At 39.2% G+C, this 16477-nt stretch overlaps 1 protein-coding gene across 5 annotated transcripts in view; it reads left to right on the top strand.

The window, feature by feature from the left end:
• Positions 1–14115, top strand: part of LOC133266680 (Y+L amino acid transporter 2-like) — a 28536-nt gene extending 14421 nt beyond the window's left edge. For 3 of the 5 annotated variants that reach the window (XM_061448149.1, XM_061448148.1, XM_061448150.1), the window contains exons 4-10: positions 144–288; positions 1109–1232; positions 1971–2074; positions 2364–2460; positions 3490–3639; positions 5453–5636; positions 7432–7534. In XM_061448149.1, coding sequence (XP_061304133.1) covers positions 144–288; positions 1109–1232; positions 1971–2074; positions 2364–2460; positions 3490–3639; positions 5453–5636; positions 7432–7517 — 890 coding nt within the window. In that variant the 3' untranslated portion in view covers positions 7518–7534. Of the gene's footprint in view, positions 1–143; positions 289–1108; positions 1233–1970; positions 2075–2363; positions 2461–3489; positions 3640–5452; positions 5637–7431; positions 7535–11165; positions 12927–13938 lie in introns of those variants that run through there. The other 2 variants (XR_009742485.1, XR_009742484.1) reach the window with 2 other exon arrangements.
• Positions 14116–16477: the final 2362 nt, after the last annotated feature.

The raw sequence follows: 16477 nt of genomic DNA, 5'->3' as shown, positions 1-16477 counted from the left end.
ATACAACCTGTGCCCTTTTACAAATAGTAATGAAGCCTGGATGAAGTGGGCTTTTATTTCCTTTTGGTTAGCTGAGACTTTTACTGGAGCATCCTTCTATATCATAATCCTTGAAATCTAAGAGGCACCTGTCATTTACACAGGAGAAACAGAAAACCTGAGAGCCCCATTCGAGGGCTCGGCAACAAACCCAGGGATGATTGCTCTGGCTCTCCACTCTGCCCTCTTCTCCTACTCAGGATGGGACACACTCAACTACGTCACCGAGGAAATGCAGAATCCTGAGAGGTAAAAGCATGCTTTTCCTTTGTATTGCTGAAGTGTCCTGGTAAGACAGGTGAGATGGCAGGACCAGCTGCTCTCTATTTGTTTCTGAGTGGAAATTTCTCAAACTATTTTCTCTATAAAAACCTTCTCCTTTTGAAAAGAAGTACAAGAACACTTTCTGATTACTTCCTCACTTACCAGCTATACCACACTAATAAATCACTTGTCTGCATATATGTATTTACACCCTATAGTTCAGATGGCAATTTTTAAAGAGAACAAATCCCTTTGAAAAGCAGAGAAAATCATGGATCCATCCAGCCCCATGAAATTCCCTACTTCTTTTCAGTCAGACAGAACAATTATTTTTCCAGGACTGGTTTTGCCACCAATAGAGTAAGCCTCTGTCTGTTTTATGTCTCTTTTATGATGTGATCTTCATCATTACTGTTTATGGGCAAAATGTTTAATTTTGCTAAGTATGAAAGGTTAAGTAAAAAAGAAGTCCACAAGTAGCACTGGAAATATCTCTGCCCCTCAAGTGTGCATTTAAATCTCATTGCTTAAGTGCGGTCTTAAATTGCTTCATATGCAATTTAAAGGTATAAATGTACTTTTCTTTCTCTGAAACTTGTGACAGACCCACAGCAGCCAACTATGTTGCTTATGGAATTGTTCCACACATGGCTGCACATTATTTTGTAACCCCATGATTACAAGCTGATGTAGTACAAAAAGTTATGGAGGTATCCATTCACAAATATTTGAATTTGGGAACAATTTTACTTAAATAATCTTTATTTAAAGAATAAGAAATAATTTTACCACTTTCCTTTTGCAGGAATCTACCTCTTTCTATTGCAATTTCAATGCCTATTGTGACTGTTATTTATTTGTTGACTAACATAGCATACTACATAGTGTTGGACATGTCAGCTCTCCTCACAAGTGATGCAGTGGCTGTGGTAAGTTATATAAAATAATTAAGAAAATTACTGTATGGATGACACTGCATAAAAACCTCAGGTAGCACACTTCTTGTCAAAACTATTGAAATATTTCTATGCTGAAGATTATTGCTTTGTTTTAAACTTCATTTTCATGTAAGAGTACCAGTACATTGGCAGGGGCATGTAAAGATAAGTCTGCTCTTGTAAAAAACCTCTTGCATACTCTGCAAATTCTGCTCCTAACAGTACTTCATTGTAGAAGACGCTTCGCTAAGGCCAGAGAGGGAAAGAGCTATGCAAAGTCTGGGTGGTTTTGCTATCATTCTAATGTATAGTGTGTGATGTTTCATGCTGCAAGATCACAGCAATATTTTCAACACAAAAAGGTGCAATGAAATGCTTTTTAAAACCTTACCAATATTTTATACAAAAGTACAGTTATAACTCATGGATTACTACAGCCATTATTTGTCAGAATAGGTTATAGCAAATACATTTTCTTCTATTACATCGACTTGATCTGGGCTTAGAAATGTTGGGGGGTTTAAATCCTTTTTTAATACATCTGCCATTTCTATCTTGATACTGATCAGGTTTTCCAAATTCTAATTTCCTAAGCCATTATTGGGTGTCATAAGAAAGGATGGACTATGACACAGTATTTGGTGTGGTGTGTTTTCATGAGAGTATTTTAGTATTGCCCATATGCTTAATATGAGAGGCCTCACTATTATTTCCTTTTTCTGTTTACAGACGTTTGGTGGTGAAACCCTTAGTTATGCTAAGTGGATAATTCCTATAGCAGTGGCCATGTCTTGCTATAGTGGCTTAAACTCATCAATAATTGCAGCATCTAGGTATGAAATACAAGATTTATTTTAACTAATTGAAAAGGAATCATTTATTATTAATCTGCATTCTTTACTACACAGTAAAGTGTAAAAATAACAGTTAATTTTTGCCATGTCAAGTAGTTAATTTATGATGGAAGGATTGTTACAATCTGATACGTCTTCTCATGGTCAGCACCAACTGATGAACTAAAGCCACTTGAGAACAGCATTTACAACAGATTAATAAAAGAATGAATGCTGCCTTTGTCAGAAAGCAACATTGTCTGGTGAAGCTTGCTTTCTTTTTTTTTAGGCTATTTTATGTTGGGGCCAGAGAAGGACACCTCCCTGACAGTCTGAGCTTGATTCATGTAAAGTGCTTCACACCAGTCCCTGCTCTCCTCTTCAATGTAAGTGACAGCCCAGACCTGTGCCTGGCTGGGGCAGCCAGACATTCGGACACAGGGAGTATAACACCACCTCTCTTCCTGGGCTTCTCCTGCACTGGAGACACCTTCCTCAAATGCCCACAGTATCTAAAGCTCACTGAGGGTGGTAGCAGTGGTGGTATTTTATCTGGCAGGGTTTTTCCAGTGGAAACTGAACAGCTTGATTTACATTCATATGCTCTCTGAACAAGATTAGTGAGGAGGAAGTACAATAGCATTATTTAGAAAACAGAGAAAGGCTAGATATATAACAGTAAGCACATGAGTTGTATATGTGAGTTTTCAGTGCCTCTGGAGAAGAATATGACAGGAATATCTCTCAGACCCTGCCATAGGCTGGTTTTCTAGAACTCTTGTTACAACAGGAGTGACAATGTACTTAAAATTAAATTCCTGTTGTCAGATACCTGTAGCCATATTGACATTTTTCCTGCTGTCACTATACAATAAATTACACCAAATTGAGGAATAATAAGGTATAGAATTACTGCAAATTATTTTAATAAACGGTTCATAAATCTAGCAGATTAAAATAAGGGGGATGATGTGCGCAAACAGAGAAGGTAGAATCATTTCAAAGCATTTCACTGCTGTTTATTTGAACATACATATTATTTGGTGTCTTTTGTTGCCCTCTGTTACATATGGCTAATGAATACATTACCACACCAGTCCTATTTGACAACACATAATTTAGTAAAAGTTTCAATCTCATAGTCTGGGGCTCCTCATCCAGCCTTCTTAGGAGGGTTTTCTGTTGGTGCTGAAACGTAACAAACCTGATACCTCTTCAGCCAAATGTGGTGGTGTCACTGCTGTGTTTAAGGAGAGATACCAGCATGTTTCACACAGAATATTTGCAGATTTCTGAGTTTTAAGTACAAGGACTTGATATCCTATGTCCAGAAAAATATGTTGGGAACAGCCCTTTAATAACTTTACTACCTCTTTATTTTCGCATTAAAAAGTCTTTGTTTTTATTATCTCTAGGGCTTAATGACTTTGATTTATCTCCTTGTGGAAGATGTTTTCCTCCTCATTAATTACTACTGCTTCAACTACTGGCTTTTTGTGGGTCTGTCTATTGCAGGACTAATATATTTGAGATACACTCAGCCACATCGAACCCGGCCTATCAAAGTAAGTAAACAAGAGAGGAAACAAGCCCTAAAAGCCAGTTAATGCACATGTTTATGTGACCTATAATACCACAACTATAACATTTCCAGTTCAGTTACAGACAATTTATCAGCCATAAAAATTCTTTCAACATAGAAGATAAGAAATGAAGGAGAAACCCCATTTGAGTTTCCAGAAGAACATCTGTTCTGGTACTTTTGCTGTGTGGTCGAAATGATATTTGCCATTTCCTTTTCCTTTCATTCAACCTCACAACTATCTTTATGTCAAAATAAATAAGGCCTGGGGTTCTTAGCCCATCCTGAAACAACCCCCTTTTGTATTGCTCATAGAGGAACTCAGTAGAGCTATTGATGTGGGCTCTAGAGAGGTTAACACTCTGATCAAAATTACATGACTTAACAAATTTATCAAAATCCAAAGCCCATAAATGCCCAAATTTCTGCTCGTGCAAAAGTTCAAAAGCTTGAATAATCAAATATATTTTGATTGTTCCCTACCCCTGCGTAGTGGTCATAGACAGTAAAATGCAAATTTTATGACTGAGTGTAGAAGAGCACCTGGCACAGAAACAAAGTGTGCCTAAAACTTGTTTCTAGTTCTAATACAGTGATTGTTCAGGAAGCAGGGAGGGAAATGCACAGCTTGCCCCAGGCACACAAAATCACATGCTGGCTTCCATTTCACTGCACTCTGTTGGCTCCATGACCTGCATTTCGATGCAGCAGTGATGCAGCAAAACTTATGGGAAATCCAAATTAATATGCAATCTAAACATTTCTTCCTTGCCACTCTCACTTCCAAACCTTGAGAATCATTATTACCAACACATTTTTTTTCCATTTAAGTGTAGCATCCTGATTATAAAAAACCCACATGGTTCACAGGCATAAAATATCCTAAGCACCTACTGCTACGAGCTTCCAGTCTTCCAGAGCAGACCAAATTTTCCTGAAGCATGTTCATATTTCATTTCCCAACTCTCCCCCAGTATATGGTTAAGATAGAGGTTAAATCTTGCTTTACTGGCAGTTTTACTACTGACTCTACTAAGGCAAGGATTGCAGTCAGATTATAGACAATGAATGTTTAATTCCTATCAGCATTTGCCAGCTTAGTCCATGTCCCAACTCCGCATACACCTTTTGCTTTTCTGAAGCATAGCAGTTGGTTTTCATTGACTTATATTTTTAACCTGTATAAGGAAAAAGAGTTATTTATACCATTAAACACTCAAGAGTTTCAGCTAGTGTTCAAATGTCAACTCCTGGACTCTTGAGAAGGCTCATTACTACAGGCAATGAAAAGTAGTTCAGTGCAAAGCAAATCCATAGAGGTTATTGCAACTTTCCTTACTTGTGGTATGATATTTGTTAAGTGCCCAGGAGAAATGGCTGTAAATCAGTCCATTAGTTCTGTAGCATCAACATGCCAATACTGATAAAATAAAAACCAATAAAAATTACAATTAAAGATTTACAATTGAAGTTAGAGGGAAAACTACCCATTACTGCTCAGTTTTAAAACACTGCTTTCAAAGATCAGTCTCTCACTAATTGGAAAGAAATTCAGCTTGTGCAGGCCTGAAAGCAACAAAATGGTCAGATACCCAGGGGTGTCCCAAATAAGATGCTCTCAGCACCATACACATAAGCTTGCAAATTGTACTGACTGTAGGCAATAAAAATTTCAGTACATAATACAGTCAATAGCTATATTTTTATTATTTTCATGTCTAATCTGCAAAACCTAACATGTTTACTGCATCTTTTAATGAATGTTGGATTTTTTTAATTTTTTTTTGTCTCCACAGCTTAGCCTCTTTTTCCCCATAGTATACTGTTTATGTTCCCTTTTCCTGGTCATAGTTCCTCTCTACAGTGACACAATCAGTTCCCTTATTGGCATTGGTATTGCCCTCTCAGGCGTTCCTGCATATTATTTAGGAGTCTATCTGCCAGTTGAAAAACGACCTAAATGTCTACAGTGGCTCTCTGGTAAGCAACACAGAATCATAGCATGGTTTGGGTTGGGAGGGACCTTAAAGATCATCTAGTTCCAACCCCTCTGTGTCTAAGGACACCCTCCACTAGACCAGGTTGCTCAAAGCCCCTTCCAACCTGGCCTTGAACACTGCCAGGGATGGGGCAGCCACAGCTTCTCTGGGCAACCTGTGCCAGTGCTCACCACCCTCACCGAGAACAATTTCTTCATAACATCTAAATTTAATACATCCTCTTATCAGTTTAAAGCCACTCCCCCTTTTCTTATTCCTACATGCCCTTGCAAAAAGTCCCTCTGCAGATTTCTTGTAGCCCGTCTCTAGGTACTGGAAGCTGCTATAACGTTTCCCTGGAGCCTTCTCTTCTCCAGACTGAACAAGCTCAGCTCTCGCAGCCTGTTTTCACAGGAGAGGTGCTCCAGCTCTCTCATCATCTTCATCACCCTCTTCTGCACTCACTCAAGCAGGTCCACATCCGTCTTGTGTTGAGGACACCAGAACTGTACACAGTACTCCACGGGGTCTCTCAAGGAGCAGAATGGAGGGGCAGGATCACCTCCTTTGACCTGCTGGTCACGCTCCTTTTGATGCAACCAGGACATGGTTGGCTTTCTGGGCTGCAAGTATACTTAATGGGTCAGGTTCAGTTTCTCATCAGTGAACACCTTCAAGTCCTTCTCCTCAAGGCTGCCCTCAATCCAGTCTTCTGCTGGGCTGTATTTGTGCTTGGTATTGCCCCAACCCGGGTGCAGGACCTTGCACTTCGCTTAGTTGAGCTTCATGGGGTTTGCACAGGCCCACTTCTCAAACCTCTCCACGTCCCTCTTGATGGCATCCCCACCCTCCAGTGTGTTCACTGCACCACACTGCTTAGTGTCATCAGCAAATTTGCTGAGGGCGCACTCAATCCCACTGTTTAAGTCACTAAGATGTTGAACAGGATTAGTCCCAACACTGACCCCTGAGGGACACCACTTATTACCCATCTCCAGTTGAACATTGAGCCTTTAACCACAACTCTGATGCAACCATCCAGCCAAGTCCTTGTCCACTCAGTGGATAACATCTTCTTGTCCTACTCACTGTGCTGAGACTTTGAATGCTTGCTCAAAAGTAAGAAAGAATAGTTTTTTCCTAGAATCCTTTTTCTTTATGAAGATTTGCTAGACTTTTGCATATGGCATGTCTGAGATTGTTTGCTTCATCACATGGTCCTGAGAACAAAAGCATCCATACCTGTTCAAAACCATCCAATATGTGGATGTCATATGGTCATCTAATATTTGTGGTGTTGAGCCATTTCAACATGTTGGCTCGATAAAAGCCAGGTAGGATTGTGAGTACTAAATGCATGCAGGTTGATACCCCGGAAGGCAGAAATACCAGAACACCACCACTTCACTTCCTGTCCAAGGAATGGAATATTTGCATCAGTGGAGTACGTGTATTTTTGTAAATTATGAAATAATTAATTGTTGGCCTGAAGGGTAGTTTCCACTCCTCAAATTCAGGCAATCTTGAGAAACAAAACTTTAAGATTTTTATGCAGTTCAAACTCAGCTATTAATCCAACAGTTCAATGGAGATGTTGATGAAAGTCTGATTAAACACAACTTTCTGTTTAATTATTGAGTTTCTTTTGCCTTTAGCTATTTATAACGCGCCTTATCCAATTGATTACGGTATTTCAAGATTTTCCTAATATCTGTGTAGTGCTTTCAAATCCTCAAAATCCATGTATTTGTCTAAGATACATTATAACTTTGTCTCACACATTTTTCCTATTACAGCTACAACAACAAAGTATGTTCAGATGCTCTGCTACTGTGCTCTGTCGGACATAGACATGGAACCTACAACAGCTAAGAATAAATAGACCTGCCTTGACATTGAGAGTTGTGCCTTGACATTTCCTATCTGGAGTAATTTTTATCTTCTGAAGGTCTCCCCATGTGTTCAGTTATACTAAATCACTAACCACTGTACTATGCATCAGTTTGATGCCCATTAATTTGTGCTTGTTTTATAAACCACTGTGTTTTACAGGATGTTTAAAAAAAAACTGTTAATAGTCACTTATCATGTAATACTTTGAAACTATACAGCACTGTATGAACAAACATTTATCAGCAGATAAGTGCTAGATAGTACATTAATTGCAAAATCATAAGAAAAAGTATTAGGTCTCGTCATGATCCTAACAAATAAATAGATAAATTTAACAAAACACAGACTATATGTTTGCAAGATTCAAAACCTGAGTTCGGAAGTAGAAGCCACAGTGTACTTCTAAAGATATCATTAAATACTGGAAAATGGAAAAATTTCATAATTCAAACCGGTAGACATGCTTTAAGTCAACGCATTATTAGTGTTAAACTATTCTAATGTATAATTCCTTGTATACAGAGTTTACCAAAAGGATAAAACCAAAGTTTTTGGTCATTGAAATTCTGTGAGAAATCCTTGTGTGATGATCTCCCACATTCATTACCCTTTTGCAGAAGTGGCATTTTGAACAAACAAATTATACCACAGTAACTGAAGCACTTTTGCTTTCCAGGAGAACAACATGTCATGGAAAACTGTAAGTGACTGAATCATGTTCCAGCTAGTGTATATTCAGGGAAATCACCTTTTCATAGTGTCCACTGCTTGCCTAGAAGTATCAAAGGTATGACCCCATGAATGTACTGATTTTTTTCAGAGTGAAACTTATTGATGGAATTCACAAAGTAAAATTAAAAACTATTGATGTTGAGCCCCTGCCCAACCCTTTCAGGCCTCACCAGCTCCTGCTGGCAAAGTAACCTGCAGGTCTCCTACTGAGCATGCAAAGAGCCTCCAGCACTGGCTGCCCGGTCTTTTTGTCACCTAAGTGCCTGTTGCCCAACACCCAGCACAGGCACGTGCACTGGACAAGTGCACCCACCAGTGGGTGCCGTGGAAGAAAAAGGCAGTTAAAAACTAGGATCGAACTCTTGAACACTGAGTTTTTCAGTGTGGCACACAAGAATGTGCAGTGAGTCCTAATTTTTAGTGCCCTGAAATGGAAGAGACAATAACTGTCATTTAAAAAAGCCATCAGCCCTGCAACCTAGACCATTAAAAAACAGCCGCTCCAGCTCTAATATGGTTTGCTGATATGTAGTAGTGTTTGTTATCCTTGTTGGTAAGGTGTACTTCCTTTCTGTAATTATATTTGAGTATAGCATACATTGTTTCTAATTTGAATTTCAACATTCCTATTCAATTAACACCAATTAATGTAATTTAATCTTGTACAAGTCCCTGTAGCTTCTAGCATTATTGTCTTTTACTGATGTCTGCCCAGAAAAGGAGCAATGGAATAAGTAATCGTTGCTACTTAAACCTCCCTTCATTTCTTCCCTATTTTGCAAAGTCATTTCCAGGATTGTAATTTCATGCATCTCCAACACAGTGGTTGCTGACAGGGCATTTCAATGTCATCTGCTGTAGCAGTTTCCTTTCAGTGGGGTTTTCTTTTGACCCAAAATATGAACAATAAAAATGCACTAAATTAAGCTAAACACGAAGATATCAGAGAAGCATGCTTTGCTTTTTGAAAGCCACCACTTTCGAGGTCTAAAATCACTTCAGTATCATAATCACAAAACAAAAAGAGGAAAGAAACCTAGGGTGTAGTTTAATTTGCCCAGATAAGAACATCTGCATGTACTCCACCCACATACCACATGCCTTTTACAGTAAAGCACCATTTTGATCCTGCTCTATGACTGTACAGAAATACTGCCTTTTTGCCCCATCTCTCACAAACCTCTAGTTAACAACAGAGCCACAGTCCCAGACTGTATCAGGGCACAAAGAGTACAAACCCTGCAAGTCAGTACCAAAATAAACATGACAGTCTTTGCCTCCACAGAATTCAAAATCATGCTTGGTGCTGAGCTGTGTGTCACACCAAGACAGCACAGTATCATCCTCTGAAGTTCTTCCTTGCAGGACCAAAGTTCCTAAGTGATTAGTATAATTAAGAGCTACAGATAAAGACCATTTCCATAGAGAATTGTGAGCTAAGCAACTTCTTTCTTTCTCTGTTTTTTTTTTTTTTTTTTGCTAAAATCTGTTTTTGCATGAATCTGTTAACTCTCTGAGCATGATGCACAACTCATTCATTTTCTTTCTTTTTGGACAGGAGGAAAGTAGTGGTCAGATGCAAGGCTATAAATATAAATAACTTTATTGAAATTCTCTATGGAATGAGAAATGTTAATGTGTTTGTTGATTTTTTCACTCCTTACAAATAATACCTGTAAGTTGTCAAATATCTAAAGCAAGTCATAGCTGCTGAAGTGTTTAAATAAATTAACATCTGATCCTACAAATGCTGTAGTTGTGTGGTTTTAAAACATAAAAATAGTACTGTGAATGCAATTAGCCCTGCCTTACCTTCGCAAGTTGGTTTGCCAGGAGAGGAATGAGAATATAACTAACTCTTATATTTATTCTCTATAACACAACAAAATAAGCATTTGTGGAAGGAAAAGTTTCTAGTTATTCCAGGTGGGACTCTTTCTCACTGCAGTTACGAGCAATTCTTTACCCAAACACTTTCTGTTTGGCTAAACACATTTTTTCACATTATTTATGGATGCTCAGTCATGCAGTCAAACAATAAACAGTTTTACTTTTTCAGAGGCGTTTTTGGCATCCATGCTAAGTATCTCGACATTACATAACAAAACGTTAGAGGAGGCTGTTAGAGGACACCTAGTTTGCCAGCTGGCATCTCCATGGTGGAAGGGAGTGGGGTATGGATAACACTGGAAGCCTTTGGAAGACTGAGAAAGTGGAGGTGCAGGCTGCACTGCAATGTGTAATGGGAGCCTGGCAGGAGGCAAGGACAAGAGACCATGGAGAACAGCCCACATGCAGAGCTGGGGGAGGGTCTTTCAGGACCAAGAGCTGGGGCAATATAGTACTTGGGCTTCGCACTAGCTCTTTTTTAGGAATCAAGAAAATACAGGAGTCTTGATTTTTATGAAGAATCACAGTTTTTTGAATAAAAAACGAATAACTGGTATCAAGATTTCCATTTCTGTGTCAGTAAACAGGAGCTGGGACTGAAAGAGGAAAGACTAGCAGCCACAGAAAATTTGAATCTGTCTGGGCTTTGTATGAGCCAGAAGAACCGTAAGGGCTGTTTGTGCTCTCTGGCTATAGAGGTAAAGAAGCACCTTCACACATTTGGTAGGAGGAGGATACTGAAGTGTTGAAACAGCTCTGAGAGATGTAGCACCTGACACTGTGCCAGGTCACAGCTCTGCTACAGGACAAAGTGCCTTTGCCACACTTGTGACTTGAAACTGAATATACTTCCTAAATACTTCCTCTTGAAATTTACTTTCATTGTTTAAGAGGAACTTTAGAAGTATTATTGCACAGTCTTTGAATCTGTAGTACTAGATCTATCAAGTCTGTGTTCTTTCAGCTGATAAGCTACCACATTTTGTAAATCTTTGTTTTTTTTCTTTTTCTGCAGGATTTATTTTTGACTCATGAGGACTGGTAGCAAAGCAACTATGTGAAGTGCTACAAGTTTACAATGGCTCAAAAGCTCTAAAGTCATTTATTTATTTATTTATTGCCAAGGGCAATTGAGGAAAATAAAATGCAAGCCTAAAGATGATGCTGCACAGTAAAGGGAGAAGAACTTCTTTGTACATCAGGAGCCTGGGTTATAAGCACAAGGAATTAGAAATACTTCTTTGGGAACACACATTTAATGTAATTGATGTCACTGAAAAACATGAAAGAAGAGTAGGCTACTGAAATGTCTGGTTGTTAGCTACCTAGAAAGGTCCATATTAGAGGCAAAGGAAGGGAGAGGAATCTGGTTTACATCACCATGGTTTTAAAACAGAAGGAGTCAACATTAAAGCAAATGTTCATAAGTCAAGCCTCTTCTAACAGAAAGAATAAATGAGAATTAACCAGTTGATGCAATAAAAAACACAGTAAAAATTAGTAGGTGTTTAAAGAGCTGATCACCTAAAATGTGCTGCCTGGCAAGTGATGGAACTGAATACATTTCAGCATACAAATAGAACAAAGATTAATTCAGCAATATATTTACATAGTGCTCAGAAATGTCCATTTTACAGAGCCAAACCAACTGTGAGCCACACCTGGTGGAGGGAGAACAAAGAGAGTTTAAACTGGAAATAAACTTCCTTGGGGCTGTGTAAGAACCTACATGCAGAAACCAGAAAAAAAAAGAAAGGAACATGCAACTGCTTTAAAACTGTAATAAAGCCTTCCTCTTTAGAGAGGAAATGCAAAGAGGCAGTGAAATAGAAGAAAGACAAATTTAATGGTAATGACCAGAATTTCAAGGACAAGCTGCTGAACACAACATCTGACCCCTTTAGATGTGCTTCTACAATACCACAAAAGAACTTCAGAAGCTGGTGGCAACGACATAGTGCCCAGGTGAAAATACACTCATTACGGTGACATTACCTTATTTCTGATTAGCCATTGCTTTTTCCCGTACCACGCCCTCACATAAGGACACCTGCAAATTAAAGTACCTTTCACTTGCTATCTTAGGAAAAATGTCCTGTCTGTTTCAGCGAGTGCGCAGTCATTGAAACAGAATTCAGTTTTCAGTGGAATTACATTTGACACCACGAAAGGGAGAATGCCTTTGCTTGATGCTCTCAGGAAGGAAAGGCAGACAGCAGTTTTGTGACCTGCTCAGAACAGAATCAGACCAGTATGTGTGTTCTTGCCCATACCAAAAGTCCTAAGAAGGACAGGCTTAGGTCCAGCAAAGAGTGGCAGCTGCATGTTCTGAATAATGCTTTAAAACAGCCTGCTGCAAATTCAAATGAAGATGAAGTCACAGTTCAAACATTCCTCTTTCTTTACAGGATTACCCTCATATCTGTAGCAGAAAACAAGAGTTTATTATCCTGGCTGTTTCCAGTATGTAACAGCACATATGAGTACCTAAGTCAAAAGGGTTATGAACATCCTTTTCAGAACTTCCACATTAAGCATGAATAATAAGCTAATAATATCTAATAGATAATAAATTAGCTATTTTATGGAAATGAAAAAAAAAGGAGTTCCCCACCCTCATATTTCCCATTTTTCTTATTTTTTTTCTCAGATAAAACTTATGAAATCTACACTTCCCTCTGATATTTGGTAGTGAAGAGCTACTTATAAAGACACCCTTTGGAAAATACAGTGCTTAGGTCAAATCAGTTGCCTGTTGACCTCCTGCCAGTATGATGTAAGTACATGGGCAGCTATGGCCTTTGTTCTCTCTCTCTCTGTTATTTCTTCATGTCACACTGTTGAATTCACTTCTGCTTTAACTGCCTTTTAGTGTAATCCCTTAGCTCTGCCCACTTCGTGTAATACCAGGCCATCGTTGCCTTTCATCTCAGGTTATGATATCCATCTGCTGCCAGTAATTCTCTTGACACATTAAGGTACTCTGAATTATCTCCTGCAAGTGAGTAATATGCACAGAGTAGACAAGATCTCTATAAGCAGATGCCAGCAAAAGGTAGCAAGTGAAGAAAAGCATGTAGGTTTCATATTCCTTTCTTCATTTTACTTATTTTTTCCCTCAGAGCATGTGAATTTGTTGCAGTTCTTGCCACAAATCCAGACAGTAAAGAGACTATATTGGCCCATATATCTCATCTGTTCATTCCCCAAAACATGTTAAGTAGTAGGAGACTTGACAATGTTCCTGCTTACCATTCATGCCCTCGTTTGTCAGCTGAGCACAGAAACAGCCCTGTTTGCCAAGCTTGCCAGGCTTGGCTAACAGCGTGGTGGCACTTGGGTCATGATAGCATCACCTTACACCTTGCACTGCATGAGCTTTGCCTCTTCCTCCTTCTGTGGGACACACATTTAGCCAGTACTTTTGGGACCTGCTGCCATCTGAGGAAGAGGTAACTGATGCTGAAGTATTCCGGTTGACCCAAACTGTACCTCCTCACCTTCTGCATGATCTTAGCTACAAGCACATCAGCCCTGGCTTCAGATATTATATTGGCTCCTATTTAGCAACAGATGCTAGTGAGCAGGACTTATCCCTAGCATCCATTGTAATTAATAGATCAAATTGAAGATACGCTAAATATTGAATTGAGACCTACGAGTCACTAAGGTGTTTCTGCTTTTCTGGAATAGTGCAGATTACCAGACTTCATGTGTGTTATGGTGCAAAAGAAGTGATCAAACTTTCTAAAAGCTTTGATGTCTATATAATCCAATTCTTGTTCCAGGTAAGAATTTGGCTGTACAACAAACTTTCAGAGACCACTGGACCACCACCTGAGTCTGACCAGCCTTAGATGTTGCTGTAAACCTCCTCTTCTGGTGGGTCCCACGAGCAGCAAAGAATGAGGAAATAAAACCTCTCTAGATTAAAAAGAATAAAGATTTTTATTCTGTTCAGCAAACAGCACTTATTTTCTTTCACAATAAAATGCTGAAACAAGAAAATTAACTGAGTGCCTTGCACACTCAAGGCATAGGTTTATTTCTCCAAAAGACAGGGCACTAGAAATCAGGTAAGACTGAATTACCCAGAAGAGGTTCAGGGAAGCACAAGGAGAAATGTGGCCATGATTTTACTCCCTCTCCTCTGTTAAGACTGACTTGTCCTACAATTTATCAAGACAAACAAGGCAACATTTTGCCTTTGAATGCAGAAAACATTAACTTTCACAAAGAGCTTCACAAGTAATCTAGCTGCTGACTGGGGACTAGTCATGGAGTAAATGACTGCTGAAACAGGTTTAAAATGATTAGGAGTGTGTGGCAGAGAAAAGGATTAGGAAACTATTTCTTTTTGCTATAAGGCATTTCATGAGCTGCCTATATGAAGTATCTGGTTTATTGAGTAATTACAAGAAGTATAGTACTATAGTATTGAATGCAACCTGCAAATAAACAGCATGAAAACTGCTAAAAATCATGCTGGTTTTAACTGCAACTATTCCAGCCTTCTTCAGTTATGTATACTCTCAGAGCAACACTATTTTAGGTTAGGGGTGAACGTGTTAACTGATCCTCATGTATCAATACGGCAAGATTTGCTCAGACCAATTCACAGTGGATGAAAAGTATTAGTCAGTGGACATATGTAACTAACATTATCTGTGGAATTATCCATCTTTCTCTTTTTATTTTACAAACAAAATGGGCTTTTTCTGAAGTCTTTCTGTGTTTATTAACTTACTTTCTGATTGACTGTAATAAAAGGAGAGTAAACAGCCGAGCACCTCTCTCAGGGTTTGGGCTTTTGTTACAGGCTGAGTGATTGTCACTGGTCTGTCACTCTCCCCAGTGGCACAGTCCTACCACAACATCTGAAGTGCTGGTGCTCTCTGACATGTCAGACATGTCAGAGGAGTGAACTGTGACACAGACATGGTCACTAGGAAATAATTAGCTGGAAATGATTTCTCTGTGTGAAGTAGGGTCAGGATATACTTTTTTCCCCTTTAGTGCACCATAGAGGAAATGCTGTGCTCTGGCTAATTACAGGCACCAGAGCAGCCCTGCAGTGCTACGACCATTCAAGAATAAATGACAATGGCGTGAACAGAGGGGGAATAGCTGGGTAGACCAGGCAGCACCTGTGCTGAGGATATGAAGGTGGGCACAAGCAGCCTTCTGCACAAATCAGACACTCAGCATCCTAGAGCCAGAACAGGAATACCCACACTCTGACGCTTACCAGAATAGAAATAATTCTAATTAACTCCTGCATTCGATAGACTGGAGGCTGACAGTCCTTAGGTGAACTATGTGATTGGGCTGTTCAGCTCTAAGACAGTCGGCAGGGCTGGGCAGCACACTGCGAGGGGAACAAGGAAGGACAGCAGTACTTTGTTAACAGCACTCTCTTAGTTCATGGTTCAAAATGCAGAAATCAGGGTCTCAAGTTAATAGAACAAACAAAACCCACAAGATCTGAAAGAGCAGAGCAGTGTTGAATTCTTTTCTGTCAGGCCTTTTAGATTCTCTGTTTATACTTTAGTTGCATTTTTAACCTTCCTCTGCAATAATGGTGCATGGAAAAGGCATTTGTTTGAGGAGGTTTATTCTTTTATTAGTTACTTTTTGGTTTTAAAAGGACAGAGTACTACAGAATCAAAAGAGTCAAGTTATGGTTTAACCGAAACCATGGAACAGTTTAAAGTGAGGAATACAATTAACAGATTTTAACAATTACATTTACTGTGAAAGCCAGAAATGAGGGCAATCAGCATGCAGCTGTGGTTATGCTGCAGTTCCAGGTCTGGCCGATGTGCCAGTTCTGGCTGTACCTTCTCAGCATTGCCCTTCATTCACCTTATTAAAGTCCTTCCAAATGTTGTTACAGGAGTGCAGACAGCTGATGTGGAACCAGGGAAGAAACCAGAAATGGTTGTCCAAGGACAACATCAACCTTTCTGCAGCAGCTAGCAGAAAACACAAAGATTTAAGAAAGCCATACACCTGTTTTTTTCCCTTTTCCCTTCCTATATCAATGGTTTACGTCTTCTTTTCAATTTTACCCCTTGTTTTTTCCCCTACTCTTCCTTTCTTTACCATTTCACTGCCATAATTAGATGCACTTGAGAGTGATTTTACCTTACACAACAGTATGAAGGACTGCAATTTCTTTTCATTTCCTCCTTTTTCCCCTCCTCCCCCTCAGAACTTGCTTTAATAACTTGTCCTAATTAAGTTTGAACAAATTCTTTATAATGTTTCCAGATTTTCTGTGTTGTGATCACTTAACCTGCAAATTATAATTGCAGGTTTGGTATG

This window comes from Pezoporus flaviventris, unplaced genomic scaffold (assembly GCF_033815535.1).
Source record: "Pezoporus flaviventris isolate CSIRO_AGI_PZ_B2104156 unplaced genomic scaffold, CSIRO_AGI_Pfla_v1 ptg000007l, whole genome shotgun sequence".
Lineage (NCBI taxonomy): Eukaryota > Metazoa > Chordata > Aves > Psittaciformes > Psittacidae > Pezoporus > Pezoporus flaviventris.
The sequence above is the reverse complement of the archived record's forward strand: the minus strand, read 5'-3'. Positions and strand labels throughout refer to the sequence as shown.